Source organism: Trichechus manatus, unplaced genomic scaffold (genome assembly GCF_000243295.1).
Source record: "Trichechus manatus latirostris isolate Lorelei unplaced genomic scaffold, TriManLat1.0 scaffold00254, whole genome shotgun sequence".
NCBI lineage: Eukaryota > Metazoa > Chordata > Mammalia > Sirenia > Trichechidae > Trichechus > Trichechus manatus.
This window is the reverse complement of record NW_004444190.1, coordinates 1688386-1706708: the sequence shown is the minus strand read 5'-3', so window position 1 is coordinate 1706708 and position 18323 is coordinate 1688386. Positions and strand designations below refer to the sequence as shown.

The following is an 18323-nucleotide window of genomic DNA, read 5'->3' as shown; positions in this document are numbered from 1 at the left end:
TTCTCAGCCAGGATTTCTCATTTCAACCACAGAACTCAAACAATGTTATGAGTGACTCCCCTCACCTCCATTTCTTCCAGGGATAGCACGTTCTAGTTGCATTGGAGAGGAGTTAAGTTATTCCATACAGTAGGCTTCCATGGGACACTAGGCTTGCTTCTCTCAAGAAACCCCTGAGAAAAGCTGCTAGAGAAATGATAGTTTAGAAATAAAAAGAAAAACCATCTCACCTAAGAGAGGAGACACCAGCTCTAACATGTGGGGAGAAAATATTAACATTCCAGAAATTCAATGTAATGTCTGCTGTTAGAGTCTTTTAACTAGGGACTGTGACCTAATTCTTCACAGTATTTGAGTCTGCATAGATTGAAGGGTACCATATTGTCTATAGTATTAGAGCTGTAGATAGGAACTGTTTGTACAGGGGAGAGAACAGATGTATACAGTATTTAGGGAAGTGGAGTGGTATACACAGGAAATCAGCTTTGGAGTGAGGGAGATGTGGGTTTAAATCTACTTAAGAACTCTGGAACCTTGGTCTACCACTTACTAACTCTGACCTAATGTAAAATACTGACCTTGTCTATAAAACTGGGATAATGGAACCTATCCCAGGGGGTTGCTGCAACCTTTAAATGTGTGAGCCTGTATAAGGCACTTGTTAGGTAGTAACAAGGCAAGTCACTTAATCTTTCTTAACCTTTGGTAAAATCGTGATAATGCCTGCCTTGCCTACTCACCGTAGTAGGTAGTCAGTAAATGCAAATTATTTTCCCATTACTGGATTAAATCTCATTTTTACCTATAAGTGAATCTGCCCTGTAGGCCATGTAGAAATTAAAAGTAGGCCAAATCTTAGCTAATCATCGAGTTACGTATTGATTTCCATAGGTCTTTTTTGTGGGGAAATATTGAGGGCCCTAGGCTTTATTTACCACATGGAATCATTGCACATTTTTTTCAACCATTAAAATGAACGTGAATGTCTTATATATCCTACCTGTTGTACTTTTGGAGCCCTGGTGGTGCAGTGATTAAGAGCTCAGCTGCTAACCAAAAGGTCTGCAGTTGGAATCCCCTAGCTGCTCCTTAGAAACCCTATGGGGCAGTTTTACTTTATCCTGTAGGGTCGCTATGAGTTGGAATCAACTCAGCGGCAACAGGTTTGGTTTTGGCTTGGATTGTACTTTTTTTAAAAAAGTTATCTTGATGATATTAAGGGAAAAAATAATTTGGAGCATATAATAATAATAAACTTTATTTAGGCACTTTGCTAAATGCTTTATGTTAATCCTCTTAACTCTGTGAGGATTATTGAAACTGAGGCTTTCAGAGACCATATGACTTTCTAAAGGTCACGTCACTGTGACCAGTCACACAGCTGGTGAATGTGTATCTGGTCGGGATTAGATCTAGATCTGACATTATAGCCTGAGCTATTGACCAGTCTACTGCATGGCCTTTGTTAAAGGTTTTCACCAACAGGGTGGGTTATTTGATTTGAAGGATGTAATAACCCAATTGTTTTTCGAACAGGCTCTTGTAGAGAGGTAATGTAGTATGCTGGTTAAGAGTACATGCAGGCTCCAGGGTCAGATTAGGTTCTGGTCCTGCCTCTGCGACTTGTTAGCTATGTAACTTCTTTCTCTTAAAATGACAATAATGATAGCACCTACTTCCTTGAGTTACTGTTAGTATTACATAGTACATGCATAGTGATTATAACAGTGTCTGTCACATTACATTATTATTGTTGTTATCTTCGTTATTATTATTTTAGTCATCTTGAGCCGAGGTGAGGTAAAGAACTTGGACAGAAAGAAGACCCAGAGTCTAGGCTTGGCACCACTACTTTGTGGACTTAGGCAAGTCACTTAGTCTTTCTTAACCTTTGGCAAAATGGTGATAATGCCTACCTTGCCTGCTTCACTAGATCTTGAGATAAATAGTGTATAAGAAGCAGTTTGTAGTGTGAACTGTTACCAAATTGCAAGGCAGTTTCTCAGAAATAGTAGTTAGGTCTCTCTACATAGATTTTTTACAAATACTATCTAAGGTAAAGACCCTACCATCTTACTATATAAATTGGGATTATTTATTAATTAGTAATAATAAATTTTGTATGCCTTATATTTTTAAAACTTTGTTTATTGTTAAAATTTAGGAAAGACATTGAATGTACTCTTAAAATTTCCTTGCAGGATGAAACTGTAACAATAGAAACCGTCTTTCCATTTGATGTTGCAGTTAAATTTGTTTCTACAAAGGTATGTTCCTAAGAAGAATATTGGAAATCATTTAGATTATAGAAATTGGTAAAAAAAAAAAAAAAAAAAAAAAGAAATGGATTAAGTATAATTCCTGACAGACTTTTTGTCTTCCTTTGTGACAGTTTGAGCACCTAGAAAGGGTCTATGCTGACATCCCCTTTCTGTTGATGACAGACATTTTAAGTGCCTCTCCTTGGGCCCTCACTATTGTGTCCAGTGAGCTGCAGCTTGCTCCTTCTATGACCCCAGTGGATCAGCTAGAGTCCCAGGTGAACAGAGGTGAGAATTGGGATCACTCCCACTTAATTAACAGGCGAGGGGTGTGTGTGTGTGTAAGTTAGTAATGTAAGCAAGAGTTCACTTTTTGCTGAGTGAGAGAACTTGAGACTTATTTTCACAAAAGCAAATACATTTAGAATTTTCATCTGCCCTGAAAATAAGTTTCAATATTTGTTGATAAATAATCAACAAATATTTATCAAGTGTTTTACTATAAACCATCATACTAGGCTCCCAAGAAAATACCAGTCTCTGTAGTTCACTTCTATGCATTTTAGGAAACTAGGTTATAAAAGAGGCATCATTTCCCATTGGAATGATAGTATGGTTGGGTTCTTGCATAAGATCTTGGCATCAAATCTTTAAGTAAGATCAGTAGATAAAATGAAGCGTGCTACTAAGTCTGATTAGTTGTTGTTAGTTGCTATGAAGTCCACCCCAACTTGTGGCGACCCCATGTGTTGCAGAGCAGAACTCCTCCATAGGGTTTTCATGTCTGTAACCTTTTGGAAACAAAAACCCTGGTGGTGTAGTGGTTAAGAACTACAGCTACTAACCAAAAGGTCGGCAGTTCAAATCCACCAGGCGCTCCTTGGAAACCCTATGGGGCAGCTCTACTCTGTCCTGTAGGGTTGCTATGAGTTGGAATCGACTCAACAGCAATGGGTTTGGGGTTTTTTTTTTTTTTTTAAACCTTTTGGAAGCGTATTGCCAATCCTTTCTCCTTAGGCACCTCTGGGTGGGTCTGAAGCACCAACCTTTTGGCTAGTAGTCAAGAGCTTAACGTTTGCACCACCCAGGGCCTCGTCTCTAATATTTAAATGCTAAAAACATTTCACATTCTGTAGTAATAATAATAATAAACATTTTATGCTTTCAGAATGCCTTCGTAAGTGTTGGTGACTCCATTCTACAAGCTTGACCTTCGTTTGTGTTTTTCGACATCAGTGTCTCCACTTCTACTTTTCTCTGTCCTCTCCTTCCTTGTGTTTTCACTGTGCTAATTTGGAGTAATCATGAGGTTTAGAGTCAGACTGGACTGAATTTACTTCTCAGCCCTACTGCTTGCTCTCTTGTTAACTTGGACAGTTTGTTGTTTCATCACCTACTTCTGAGGATGGTTCATCTTGTTTTGTCACTTCTCAGAGTTAAAGAAGGTGGTGTACGTGAAATAATGTATATGAAATATCTTAGCCCAATCCTTGTCTTATAACAGGTGCTCAGTAAACGCTGATTATCTGTCCATTGTTTGCTGATTCCCTCCTTAAATTTTGGTCCTTTTTAAGATCCTGACTTTGGTCCCTCTTTTTATCCTCTGTCCTCAGCTGCCTCATAACCTTACCACCAATTGCCGTTGAGTTGACTCCGACTCATGGTGACCCCATGTGTGTCAAGAGTAGAACCGTACTCCATAGGATTTTCAGTGGCTGATTTTTCAGAAGTGAGTTGCCAGACCTTTCTTTGAGGTGCTTCTGGGTGCACTCAAACCTCCAACCTTTCAGTTAGCACCCTAGTGCATTAACTATTTACATTACCTAAGAACCCCATAACCTTAGACTATCTGCATTTCCTCATCTGGTTACAGGAGTCACTGTACACCTACTGTAGCTATAAATGCAGAGAAAAACTAAACTCCTTCAAACCCACGGTAAGCCTAACACCAGTTCTACTTGCTAAACATCTCTTGAATCCAGCTTCTTATCTCCATACTCTCTGCTGTCCTCATCATTTCTCACCGGGCCTATAAAGTAGTTTATTAGCTGGTTTCTTTCTTACCAGCCATTTTCTCTCCCCTAGTCTTTCATATTGCTGCTAGAGTTTGATTTCTCAGAAAAACTCGGCAGAACTTGTCATTCCTTTAAGAAGTGTCATGACATAGCACACTTTCCCAATCAGACTCCAGCTTACCTTCCAATCTCCTCTTCACTAGTCTCTCTGCTTCCCTGTGCTTGCTCCCAGACTTCAGCCATGCTAAACTTCCTACATTCACCAAGCACCGCTCCCATCTGCTTTTGAACATGTTGCTTTTGTCCCAAATCCTCTCCCTCCTCTTTTTAGACCTCTTGGACTTCTGCTTGCTCTTTAGGGTTCACGTAAGCTTTGATATCTTGGTCCTGTTAGGCAGGGCTAAGTACTGTTCCTTCTTTGTTCCTGTGGTATTTTGTACATACTTTTTTCATTTAGAACACCTATCCCATCATACTGTAATTACTTATAGATCTGGTTCCCATACAAGACTATGCGCTCCTTAAAGCCAGAGCTGCCTTCCTCATCTTTGTATTGTCAGCATCACGTTGTTGGGTTTTGTTGTTGTTAACTATCGTGGTGTCAGCCCAGCTCATGGAGACCCTGCGTGTTACAGAGTAGAACTGCTCCATAGGGTTTTATTGGCTGTAATCTTTTTTTTTTTAACTGTACTTTAGGTGAAGGTTTACAGAACAAATAGTTTCCCATTAAACAGTCAGTACACATATTGTTTTATGACATTGGTTAACAACCCCATGACATGTCAACGCTCTCCCTTCTCGACCTTGGAGGATTTTTTTGTTGTTGTTGTTTTTCTTTTGGTGAAAATATACATAGCCAAAGATACACCATTTCAAAAAATGTCTACATGTACAATTCAGTGACATCGATTACATCCTTCCAGTTGTTTTGCTATTCTCACTGTCCTTTTCCAAATTATCCCATCACCATTATCTTCACCTCACTGTTCCTAGGCTTCCCATCAAACCTTTTGAGTTGCTGTTGTCAATTTGATTTCACATAGATAATTGTTTTTTGGGGTTTTTTTTTGTATTTAGATGAAGGTTTACAGAACAGTTTCTCATTAAACGGTTAGCACATATTAGCTGTAACCTTAATGGAAGCAGATTGCCAGGCCTTTTCTTCCACGGTACCACTGGGTGGGTTTGAACCACCAACTGTTAGGTAGGCAGTTAGGCGCGGACTGTTTGCCCCACCTAGGAACCTGCCAGTATCATAGTAGCTCATTAATAAATGTTTATTAGGTTAATGAGTATGCTCTGATTTGAATCTCCAGGAGTACAATGCACTATAGAATTTGTGTTCGGCACATTAAAAATATAGATTTTGTATGTCATAAATTTGACCCTAATGTTAATTATTCATTAACATCATGGTCATTTTGGTCAGCTTCCCAGAACTAGGGAGAACTTTGAGTAACTTTACTATGAATGGCTCAGGTTCTTTAAAAAGTTGTCTCAGGTGTTTTAAATTGATATTTTTTTTCCTTCAAGTGAGTTTCACTTATTGGGCTACACTATCACTTTGTAATCCTTACAGTTACTTAAAAGTCATTAATTAAAGTAAAAATTGACCTAGCTCTTTCCCCTTTCACTGCTGGTATTAGATCTCCATTAATCTGTCACAGCCTTCTTCGTTGGAAAACGATGAAAACAATAACCAGATGTTTAGAGACTTTGCTGTTATCTTTTCAAAGTGTCATTGACAGATTTGCTAAGATTGGCATTAGATAGGCACTATTGCCTCCTTATTTTTAAAAGAAGTGACATTGCAGGCAGTGCATTGCTGAAAGGGAGGGAGGGAAGGTTTGGTTGAGATGGGCAGTTATCTTCTCATCAGGGAATTTACTATAAAATTGGCAAGAGGAAGACAGAAGCCATATTAGGCAATAATGAGGCAATATGTGGTATCTTTCTAGTTGAGTGATATCAATAATAAAATATATTTATTTAGAGAAGGTCACTGTGAGTCCTTAAGGGATAACCACAGTTTTTGTTCTTTTTTTTCTACCCTGAAATGTTTTCAGTTGAAGAATAATCAGCATAGGGTATTATTTTGTCTCTAGACTTCTTCCATTCATTATTTTCAGTAGGATCTTGCCACAGACATACAGAGGCCTCACCTGTTTTTTTTGTTTTAGTTTTTTTTTTAAAGTAATAATGGAATATTGATATATTAGAAAAAACTCTGGCCAGAGAACTCAGAGAAGCTAATTTGATTTATCACCTCAAACGTGTACTAGTTTTGTGGCCCTGACAAAGTCGCTTAACCTCTTTGAGCTTTAGTTTCCAAGTCTCTAGAAGTAATATATACATAAATGATAAGGTATTCCTTTTTTGTTATATTGATTGGATATGAAACTCTCCTTTCATAGATGAAACCATTGCATAAAGATAATAAAGACTCTTTCTTGTAGTTGTCTTGCAGACCGGAGAGAGTGCCAGTGAATGCTTTTGTCTTCAGTGCCCATCTCTCGGAAATGTTGAAGGTGGAGTTGCAACTGGGCGTTATATTATCTCCTGGAAGAGGTAAAAATGATATCAGTCCTACCTTTTCTTTAATGTCTTTGCTATTTTAATACTGTCAGTGTTTGCCATTGTCATTAAATAGCGCTTCTGTCATTCTGGAGAGCAGACTAGAAGTCAGTGTTCTGCCCAGTGGATATAACTGAACCATTTGTCCAAAACACAAAGACTAAAAATGATACTTAAACTTTTATTTGCGTTTTTCACAGTTGTGACTATATGCTGATGAAATTTTAACAAAACTGAATCTGAAGAATAAGTTTCTACATTAGTAGAGACAAAAATGTCCTTATTTTCAATCAGTAGGACTGTCTATTTAGAAAACCAAACGAAAGCAACGAATTATTAGAATTAATACAGAGTTCAGCAAGGTTGCAAGATCTAACATCAATATATAAAAATCAGTTGCATTTCTTATATCAGTAGTAAACCTCTACACAGTGTCCTTTTAATATAGATATCACGTACATAGCAAGAAAAAAATAAGATGTCTAGGAATGTATCTAATAGAAGAGTACATTAAATTTATGGAGAAAATTATTAAACTTCAAAACCTTAAAGGAAGACCTAAATAAATGGGATAGATATACAAATTGATCTATAGATTCAATGCAGTTTCCGTCAGAATGGCAGCAGTTTTTTGTTCTTTTTTGTTTTGTTTTCTTTTGTAGAACTTGACACTCTGATTCTAAAATTTATGTGGAAAGGCAAAAAGAAATAGTCAGGATACTCACAGAAGAAGAGCTAGGCAAGAGTATTCATCCTTCCAGATTCCAAGACTGATTATGGAGCTGTGATAGTGAGACACAGTGGTATTGGCATGGGGATATATAAATAAGCCAGTGGAACAGAAGAGAGTCTAGAAGTAGATTCATGGATCTACACATTCATAGAAACAGTATTTTACAGTGGTGGCATGGCAGATCAGTTGGAAAAAGATGAACTGTTTTATAATTGCTGCTGAACAACTGGCTATCCATTTGGAAAAAGTAAACCGATCCCTACTGGGTACACTGTATATAAAGATTAATTCCACTTATGTTAAAGATTACAGATACGTTAAAGGCTAATTTTTAACAAGCAAAACTATAACTTTAACAGAAAATACAAGAGAATTACTTTATAACTTTGGGGTAGGGAAGAATTTCATTAAGCATAATGAAAAAAAGTACCAGCCATTTGTGGTTATTAGGTACCATTAGGTTAGCTCTGACTCATAGCAGCCTTATATGTAACAGAATGAAATGTTGCCCAGTCTGCGTCATCCTCACAATCATTGCTATGTTTGAACCCATTGTTGCAGCCGTTGTGTCAGTCTATCCAGCCACTAACACTGATGAATTAGCTTTCTTAAAATTAAATATTTGATTTCATTTAAAAACACCATAGAAATTGTATTAAAAAAAAAAATTGGGAAAAGGTATTTGTAACATATATAAGTGACAAAGGATTGCCATTCATATCAAGAACTTCTACAGTGATACTAAGACAAATCACCTGACAGAAGGTTGAGCAGGATACTTGAGTAAGTAGCTTAAATTACCAAAGGAAGCCAGATGGCCAATAAACATATGGAGAGAAGCTCAACCTTACTAGTGATTGGGCATGACAAATTAAAGCCACACTGGGATTCAGATATACTCCCTACTGGTTTTGAAAAATAGAAAGATTTAACAATGCCACAGTTAGAACAATTGATTTAGAACTCTATCCAGCAGCAGCAGGTAAAGTTGAAGATACCTGTGTCCTACAGTCCTAGAAACAGATCAGAAACAAGCACACAAATGAAATATTTATAAGGATGTTCATAGCAGCACCAACGGTAATACTAAAAAATTGGAAGCTAAATGTCCATCAACAGGATGAATTATGACATGTTCAGACAATGGAATACTATATATTAATGAAAATGAATGAACCAGAGCTACACCTATCGACACATTAATGTTAAGTGAACAAAGCAAGCTGCAGGTGAGAATATAAACAAATTCTAGGTATATAAAATTGGAAAACATATAAAACATCCTGTATGTTGCTTAGGGCTACATACCTAATTCAGAAAAGTGTGACAAAGTACATGGGAATGGTAGGCACCAGTTTGGGCTCGTGGTTACCTGTGGAAAGGAGGGTGGGTGATGCAGGCAGGAAGGGGTACACAGGGAGATTCAACGTGTTTATAAAGTTAGTTTCTTAGGCTAGGAGGTAGACACATGATGTTTGATGTGTTATTCTTTTTGTATGTCTTTATTTCATAGTAAGTTTTAAAACGAGTATAATTTTATTTAAAAATAGGACAGTAAAAATAATGTAATTTAATTATATTTTTTTAAAAACTATCTCAATTATCTTTCTTTTCCCCACTTTTGGATTTTCCATCTGTATGTAATTCTATATTTACATTTAGTTTACATGTTCATTTAAGAGTAAAACATTTTGAAGGAACTGCTTAATTACTTCTTCGTGCCGCCTTAATACTCTAAAGACTTACATTTATTAGTGGTGAAGGCTGAGATGCCCTCATCTGTTGATTTTGCTCTGTAAGGGTGCTCACTAGTTCAGCTGTTCCACCACAGATGCAGGGCCAGCCGCCCTCTAGTTCCCACCCTAACTGTAATAAAGAGGACGTATTTGACAGTTCCCTAATGTTACCCAAATTATCGCAGTAACCATTGGGACACCACTATGCGTTGACAGTAAAATGTTTTTAATTCTTCAGTTTCTACTACGTACTTAGAGTTTTAGTTACAACAGCACTCTCCAAAGTCTGAAGATTGGTGCTTGTCTGTGAATGTCCTTAGTGAGATAAGAAGTTTGTGTCATAGTGTAAATCACCACAGTACTTCCTACACTGAGAAAGTCTTGCTACCAGAACGCTGTATTAAAATGGCGTGCTCCGTGAGGTAGTTGATTTATAGTCTGGCACAGCTCCTTAATTTTATATATCACCCACTGATAACAAACAGCAACATTGGGTTAAGATACTTGCTAACGGGAAATATTCAAAACAAAAATGGGATTCCAAAAGCTCTTGCTTCACAAAACTATTGCCTAATAAAGGTTTGGGAAATGGATAAATGCTTCTTTGAAACTAGTTGATGGATATACATGTTCCTGTTTGGTTTGTATTTATTCACTTCCTACATAAAATGTGAGTTTGAAAGCTGACTTTCTTTCCATAGAACTTCAGCCATGGGAAACACCCCTGTCATAAGTACCGTTATCATTCTGCCGCACGTGATCGTAGAAAACATCCCTCTCCATGTGAACGCAGGTAATGGGAATTCAGATTTTACTTGAGAAGAGGAATCTGATAATTTTTATTTTTGCTTCTAAAAAGGTTTTATTTTTTAATATTTTATTATGAAAATTTTCTAACATTTACAAAAGTAGATTATGGCCAGTTTTGTTTCATCCGTACCACTTCACACTCCTCCTATCCCAGTTATTTTGTAGGAAACCCCAGATACCACTTCATCCATAAGTATTCAATAGGTATCTTGAGCCTTGGTGGCACAGTGGTTAAGAGCTAGACTGCTAACCAAAAGGTCAGCAGTTCCATTCCACCAGCCACTCCTTGGAAACCCTATGGGTCAGTGCTACTGTCGACTCAATGGCAACAGGTTATCTTTTTAAAAAATCATTGCTCTTTTTCTAAATACAATAACAATACTATTATCATGACTTTAAAAATTAGCAATAATTTGTTAATATCAAATTCCAGTGTTCAGATTTCTCCCAGTTGACTTTAAATAGTTTGTTTGAATTAGGATGCAAATAAGGTCTGTACATTGCAGTTGAGGGATAAGTCTCTTACACTTTCTAATCTAAAGACAGGCAGACTGCTTTCTCCTTTTCCTCCCTCCCTCCCTCCCCCTTTCCCTTTTATTCCTCCCCCTTCGTCTCTTCTCCCACCAACTCACTCTCTTCTGTCTTTTTCCGCATTCTTCCCCTTCTCCCTCCTCCCCCTCTCCACTCCCTTTTTCCACTACCACCTCTACCTTCCCCCATCTTCCTTGCTGTGTATTTATTGAATAAACCAAGTCATTTGTCCTGTAGAGCTTCTCACAGTCTAGGTTTTGTTGATTGCATGATGTACTCTAAAAGTTTCTCTATCCCTATAAATTGGTGGTTAGATCAGATTCAGGTTCAAGTTTTTGGCTAGAATACTTCATAGTTGATAGTATGTACTTCCATCAGGAGGCATATAATGTCTATCATTTCTTCTTTATTTACTGGAATACTTTTATCAAGAGAAACTTCCCTTTATCAATTGTTTGGATACCAAGGTGTCTATAATAATTTGGGGAAAAAAAGTATATATATACAAACAAATGTTTTACTTATAGTTTCATTAAAACATACGCTTTTGCCTATTTTAGTTTACGAAACCTGATCAATATTTAGGGAAGACTTTTGTAGATGTTTGAAAAACAAATTCAAAATGGATTAAGGACCTAAATGTGCAAACTAAAACCATAAAATTCTTAGAAGAAAATGCAGGGGCTACGCAGTCAGGTCTAGCTTTTAACATTGGATTATCTAGTATAATAACAAAAGCACAAACATCAAAAAAAAAAAAATAGGACCTCATAAAAATTAAAAACTTTTGTTCATCAAAAGACTTTACTGGATATCTAAGTTACATATATTGGTCCCATCACGTTTGGAGCAAAGAAGAATGAAGGAAACCAACGACACAAGGAAAATATTAGTCCAGAGAACTAATGGACCACATGAACCATAGCCTCCACTAGCCTGAGCCCAAAACTATAGACGATGCCTGGCTACCACCCTGACAGCTCTGACAGGGATCACAATAGAAGGTCCTGGACAGAGTGGGAGAAAAATGTAGAACAAAATTCAAATTCACAAAAAAGACCGAACTTACTGGTCTGACAGAGACTGGAGAAACCCAGAAACCCCTGAGACTATGGCCCTGGACACCCTGCTAACTCAGAATTGAAGCCATTCTCAAAGTGCACCTTTCAGCCAAGGATTAGACAGGCCTATAAAACAATAATAACACGTGAGGAACCTGCTTCTTACTTCAATCAAGTATACGAGACCAAATGGGCAACACCTGCCCAAAAGCAAGACGAAGGCAGGAAGGGACAGGAAAACTGGATGAATGGACATGGGAAACCTGGGGTGGAAAGAGAAAGGGGGGCAAGTGCTAACACATTGCAGGGATTGCAACCAATGTCACAAAATAATTTGTGTATAAATTTTTGAATGAAAAACTAATTTGTGCTGTAAACTTTCACATAAAACACAATAAAACGAAAAAGGGGGGAAAAAAATAAGACTTCACCAAAAGTGAAAAACAAGCTACCAACTGGGAGAATATCATCAGAAACCATGCATCTGATAAGAATCTAATAACCAAAATATAAATCAGACTTCGACAACTTAACGACAAAAAGACAACCCAATCATAAAATGGGCAAAGGACTTAAATAGACATTTCACCATAGAAGACATTCAGATGGCCACCAGATACCGGAAAAGATGCTCAACATCATTAGCCATCAGAGAGATTCAGTCAAAACCACAGTGAGATACCATTTCACTCCCATTAAGATAGCTGACATTAAAAAAAACGAAAACAAATGTTGGCAAGAATGTAGGGGAATTGGAACCCTTATCCATTGCTGGTGGGAATGCAAAATGGTACAGCTGTTGTGGAAAACAGTGTGGTGGTTCCTCAAAAAACTAAACATAGAACTACCATCTGACCCAGCAGTTCCACTCCTAGGTACATACACCCAAAAGGCTTGAAAGCAGAGACTCAAACACCGATGTTCATTGCAGCACTATTGACCGTAGCCAAAGGGTGGAAACAACCTAAATGCCCATCAGCAGACAAATGGATAAACAAAATGTGGTACAGACATACAGTGGAATACTACTCAGCAAGTAGGAGAAATGAAGTCTTGTTACATGCTACAATATGGATGGACCTTGAAGATAATATGCTGATTGAAATAAGTCAGTCACAAAAGGACAAATATTGTATGACCTCCCTCACTTATATAAAAAAGATAAGACAGATGTATAGAGACCAAAGTTTATTTGTGGTTACTGGAGGCAGGAAGGGGGAATGTCATGGATTGAATTATGTCCCCCCAAGATGTCTGTCAACTTGGCTGGTTATATAATTGTGTACCATTTTGTAATCTGATGTGATTTTCTTATGTGTTGTCAATTTAATCACTATGATCTAATAAGATGGATTAGTGTCAGTTGTACTGATGAGGTTTACAAGATTGGATAGTGTCTTAAGCCAGTCTCTTTTGACATATAAAAGAGAGAAGCGAGCAGAGACACGTGGGACCTCATACCACCAAGACAGTAGTGCCAGGAGCAGAGCTTGTCCTTTGGACCTGAGGTTCCTGCTCAGAGAAGCTCCCAAACCAAAGGAAGATTGATGACACGGACATTCCTCCAGAGCCAACAGAGAAAGCGTTCCCCTGGCGCTAAAGCCCTGAATTTGGACTTGTAGCCTACTAGACTGTGAGAGAATAAACTTCTCTTTCCTAAAGCCATCCACTTGTGCTGTTTCTGTTATAGCAGCACTAGGTGACTAAGACAGGGAGTTAACAGTGATGGAAAATTCACATAGGTTAAGGGTAGGGTTACACAGCTGATTACTGCAATTGCTGTCGGTAAGTTGTACACCTGTAAAAAATTGAACTGAAAAAAGTTGTGTGATAGGTATATTTACAATAGTGAAAAAAAAAAGGTTGCTACAGAGGCTGCTTATGTAGAGCTAAACACCTCATGAAATTTGGTTCCCTGGTTTGGAGATACAGGGTCATGGTTTCATAGAACGTCTCATTTAATTGGCCTAATTATGTGTTTAGTGCTTCTGTTCTGCCTTCTAGTTCATTGCATAGTGTCTGGGATCTTAAAACCTTACAAGTAGCCATCCAGGGCACAACAGTTGGTCTCTATTTGCCTGAAGCAACAAGGAAGGAGAGTCAGAAATAGGAGGAGCATATGGAATATGTGGCTCATTGTCTCCATCAACAACTGCCTCCTTTGCCATGAGACCAGAAGAAATGAATGGTGCCCAGCTATCATTACTGAACATTTTGATCAAAGATTCTATGGAAGAATCCTGATCAAAAGGGGGAAATGCTGAACTTAATTTCAAATTCTCACGGATCCAGACTTCTGGAACCATGAAGGTTGGATGAACCCCTGAAACTATTGCTCTGAGTTAATCTTTAAACCTTAAACCAAAAATATCCCCTGAGGCCCCTGGACACCCTTTTAGCTCCGTGATGAAGTCACTCCCAAAGTTCACCGTTCAGCCATGGATTGGACAGCCTCATAAAACAAAACGAGACTAATGAGACACAGCAGTCCAGGGACAAGGGCTAGAAGGCAGGAGGGGGCAAGAAAACTGGTGATAGGGAACCCAAGGTTGAGAAGGGACAGTGTTGACATGTCATGGAGTTGTTACCCATTGTCTAGGGCAATATGTGTACTAACTGTTTAATAAACTATTTGTTCTGCAAACCTTCATCTAAGGTACAAAAAAAAAAAAAAAGAATTATTCATGTGAGATCAGATTGACAACAGCGACTCAAAAGGTTTGATTGGAAGCCTAGGGGGCAGTGAGTTGAAGATAATGGTGATGGAATAATTTGGAAAAGGATAGTGAGAATAGCAAAACAGCTGGAAGAATGTAATTGATGTCACTGAATTGTACACGTAGAAACTTTTGAATGGAGAGTGTTGACATGTCTTGGGGTTGTTAACCAATGTCATAAAACAATATGTGTACTGACTGTTTAATGAGAAACTATTTGTTCTGTAAACCTTCATCTAAAGTACAATAAAAAAATCCCTGAAGTCTTCTTAAAACCAAAAGTAGTTTTGCTTAACTGGTAAAAAAAATGTCTGCCTTGAGCATTGTGCTCTTTTAAGAACTGTCTACAAAGTGACAACAGCAACTTGAAAGATTGGATAGGAACCTTGAGGGGCAGTGAGTTTATGCTAATGGGGGAGGAACAACTCAGAAAAGGAGCATGAGAATGGTTGCACAACCCGAAGAATGTAATATCACTGAATTGTACACGTAGGAACAGTTGAATTGGTGTATGTTTTGCAGTGTCTTTTCTCAATAACAACAAAATAAAATTTTTTTAAAAAACTATTATTAAAATCTAATTGGGTTTCTGTTAGCTAAGACCCTTTTTAAGGTAATCATTTTCATAAGGATACTGATTTTCTGAGGCTGTTTTAATATAGACACATGGAAATTGTCCAATCATAGAATTTTCTTATTTGGCAAGAATGTAATAATTTCACAAATTTAAATAATTCCATGTTCATAAAATGGGATACATTTACAAAAGGAGTCTCTAAGTGGTGAGCTGCTTTTTAACCAAGAAAAATGTGTCAACTTCCTCTGCAGACCTGCCTTCATTCGGGCGTGTCAGAGAGTCATTGCCTGTCAGGTACCACCTGCAGAACAAGACAAGCTTAGTGCAGGACGTGGAAATTTCTGTGGAACCCAGCGATGCCTTCATGTTCTCAGGGCTTAAACAGGTACATGGAGTTGCTTACGAAGGCATGGAAGTGTGGCCAGGAAATAGAGAGTTGACCATTTATTTTTTATAAATGAACTGAGTAAGGCCGACTGTGGTTCCTGTTGTTGTGTTCACTATTATTAGTGAATTTTTAGTAACTTTTAAAGGTTAAATACAACTTTATGTAGAGGTAGCTTAAATAGGCAGCCCTTACCTTTTCACATCATTGATACCAGACATAAACAGGTTTTTACTCCCTATAAAACATAAGTTCACTTATCCTTGGGCTATATTATGTTAGAATTATAAAAACCTAGAAGTTTTTCTAAATTTTAATTTGTGGCCTGGAGGCACGGCTATACCAATGTTAAAGCATGTTTTTCTTCTGAGTTATCAATTAAATTTTTTTAGAGATTTTAATCCTGCATAGAATTTACTTATCTTTGGTATGAAGGAGCCCTGGTGGAGCAGTAGTTAAGCACTCAGATGCAAACCCACCAGCCGCTCCGTGGGAGAAAGATATGGCCGTCTGCTTCTGTAAAGATTACAGCCTTGGAAACCCTATGGCGCAGGTCTGCTCTGTCCTAGAGGGTCCCTGTGAGTCGGAATGGACTTGGCGGCAGCAGGTTCTATGTTTAGAATACTCAGTTTTTTTGATTCATCTATTTAAACAGAGGTAGAAAAGTTCATCAAGTTTTTAGTGAACAAACCTAACACTGTCAGGCAAAACCTGAGTACTGTCCTCCACCGTCAAAGTGATAACAGAGATAACATTCATTGTCAGTAAATACTTTTATTAACAAGGGCATGATTAGAGGAACAAACCTTTATTAACGACTAGAAGTATTCACCCTGACCAATCAGCTGTGCTGTGCATATTCTAAGGGCTATGTTTGTTGTTAAATGCAAAACAGAACTGTATGAACTATACTATAGCTCCATGTAATATTTTTAGTTTATGAGATATGATAATTGAATATACCAGCTGTAATATATTGGTACACACATGCATATGTTATCTTTGACACATCATGTGCATATATTATATGCATTTGCAAGTGAGTAAGTTTTTCTTGAGTTTCTTGACAAATAATTAGAAAATGTAATGGTAACAAAATCTTAGTTTATGTTCTTTATAAAGTATTGCCAAAGATTTTTGAGCATCTTTTTCCCTAAAGTTAACTTAGCATAAAGGTAAAATTTCTACAAGAAAACACCAGAAATAACTAGTTTGTGTTGTATGGACATGGTGGTTACAAATGAAATCTTTTCTACAAATGATGCTGTGACATATTTTGAGTGTGAAATCTACCTGCTCTAAGACACAGAAAATACTGACCTGTCTAGCTTTCTCATTCTTTAGCCGGTACAAGTTGCCTTTGAGATCTTGATAAAAAGTAAGAAATTACACATATGTGTATTCTCCATTTACTGTCTGCCTGATCCTAGCCTTATGCTAATTTAGCCCTGCAATTTGGGATCTGTCTGGAAGGTGGAATAGAAGGAAGAGTGACTGTTTCACCAGGAGGATTTGGATGTCCAATCATTTATAAATAATTGAGTGATAACAACATGTGGATATTGAGAGTGTGTGTACATGATCATCTTTTTCTGTAACTTTTTATGATTTAGATTCGCTTACGTATCCTACCTGGCACTGAACAGGAAATGTTATATAATTTCTATCCTCTAATGGCCGGATACCAGCAGCTGCCATCTCTCAATGTCAACTTGCTTAGATTTCCCAACTTCACTAATCAACTGCTGAGACGTTTTATACCTACCAGTATTTTTGTAAAGGTAAAGTATAGAAATGTTCTGCTTTTTAAATGCATTGCCTTAAAAACAAACAAAAGAAAACTTTCGTTTATTTAAATTTCACTAATATTTTGAAAGTAACAGTGATAGTTTTGACTTATATTAATTTGGCAATATTGCTGATCATTTCTATAAAGTTACTATAATTATTTTTTAAATCTAATTTGAAAGATTTTTATTCCTGCAGATAATAATTTTTCCTCATTGCGGAGTCCGTGGGTGGTGCAAACGGTTAATGCTTTCAGCTACTAACTAAAAGGTTGGCAGTTTGACTCCACACAGAGGCACCTCGGAAGAAAGGCCCGGCAGTCTACTTCCAAAAAATCAGCCATTGAAAAGCCTATGGAACACAGTTCTACTCTGACACATATGACAGCAACTGGTTTGGTTTTAACATAATGATCATGTCCTTTTTTAACTGCGATGATCCTTTTCTGTAAGTCCAAGTACCACCTTTCAGTAACTTAACTGTTGACAAGAAAGTTGTCTGGAATCCCCAGAACTATCTCCTTTATCAGTTGGGGAAACTTAAAATTTTGTACTTGTTAGACTAAGTAAGTTGAATGAAAATTACCTCTTTGCCACTTACTGAACAGCACTGACTAACATTTTATGTTCCACCACAGCTTTACTAAACTTGAGAGCTGTGCTGTCCATTAGTGTAGTCACAGCCACATATGGCTGTTGAGATTTACATTAAAATAAATAAATTCTAAAAAGGTAGTTCATGAATTTCCCTAGCTGCATTTAAAGTGCTCAATAGCCATGTGAGGCTAGAGGCTCTGTATTGGACAAGGTCGCTATAGAACATTTGCATCATCGCAGAAAGTTCTGTTGGACAGTGCTGCCCTAGAACAAGGTTGGATCAGTATTTTCCTTTGAATGAAAGAATTCAGTTTTCTGACTACATGATGTACGCACCTTCTGCCCCTGCTTATAAAGGTATGCTTGACAAGGAAAACTCTTAGTCTAAAACTGAATATCCTCCATCAGTACAAAAAATTACATGAAGTATAAAAGTAAAAACTGGGAACCTGTTTTTCATTCATTCCCTTCCTGCCCGGAATGCCAAATCTATTCCTATATGTACATATGTACACACACACACACACACACACACACAC

The 18323-nt window shown here is 37.5% G+C and overlaps 1 protein-coding gene across 4 annotated transcripts in view; it reads left to right on the top strand.

Moving 5' to 3' along the window:
• Positions 1–18323, top strand: part of TRAPPC11 (trafficking protein particle complex subunit 11) — a 57760-nt gene that overhangs the window by 36863 nt on the left and 2574 nt on the right. For 2 of the 4 annotated variants that reach the window (XM_004389672.2, XM_023724677.1), the window contains exons 24-29: positions 2202–2267; positions 2393–2549; positions 6733–6844; positions 10021–10112; positions 15267–15400; positions 17014–17181. In XM_004389672.2, coding sequence (XP_004389729.1) covers positions 2202–2267; positions 2393–2549; positions 6733–6844; positions 10021–10112; positions 15267–15400; positions 17014–17181 — 729 coding nt within the window. Of the gene's footprint in view, positions 1–2201; positions 2268–2392; positions 2550–6732; positions 6845–10020; positions 10113–11220; positions 11471–15266; positions 15401–17013; positions 17182–18323 lie in introns of those variants that run through there. The other 2 variants (XM_023724678.1, XM_023724679.1) reach the window with 2 other exon arrangements.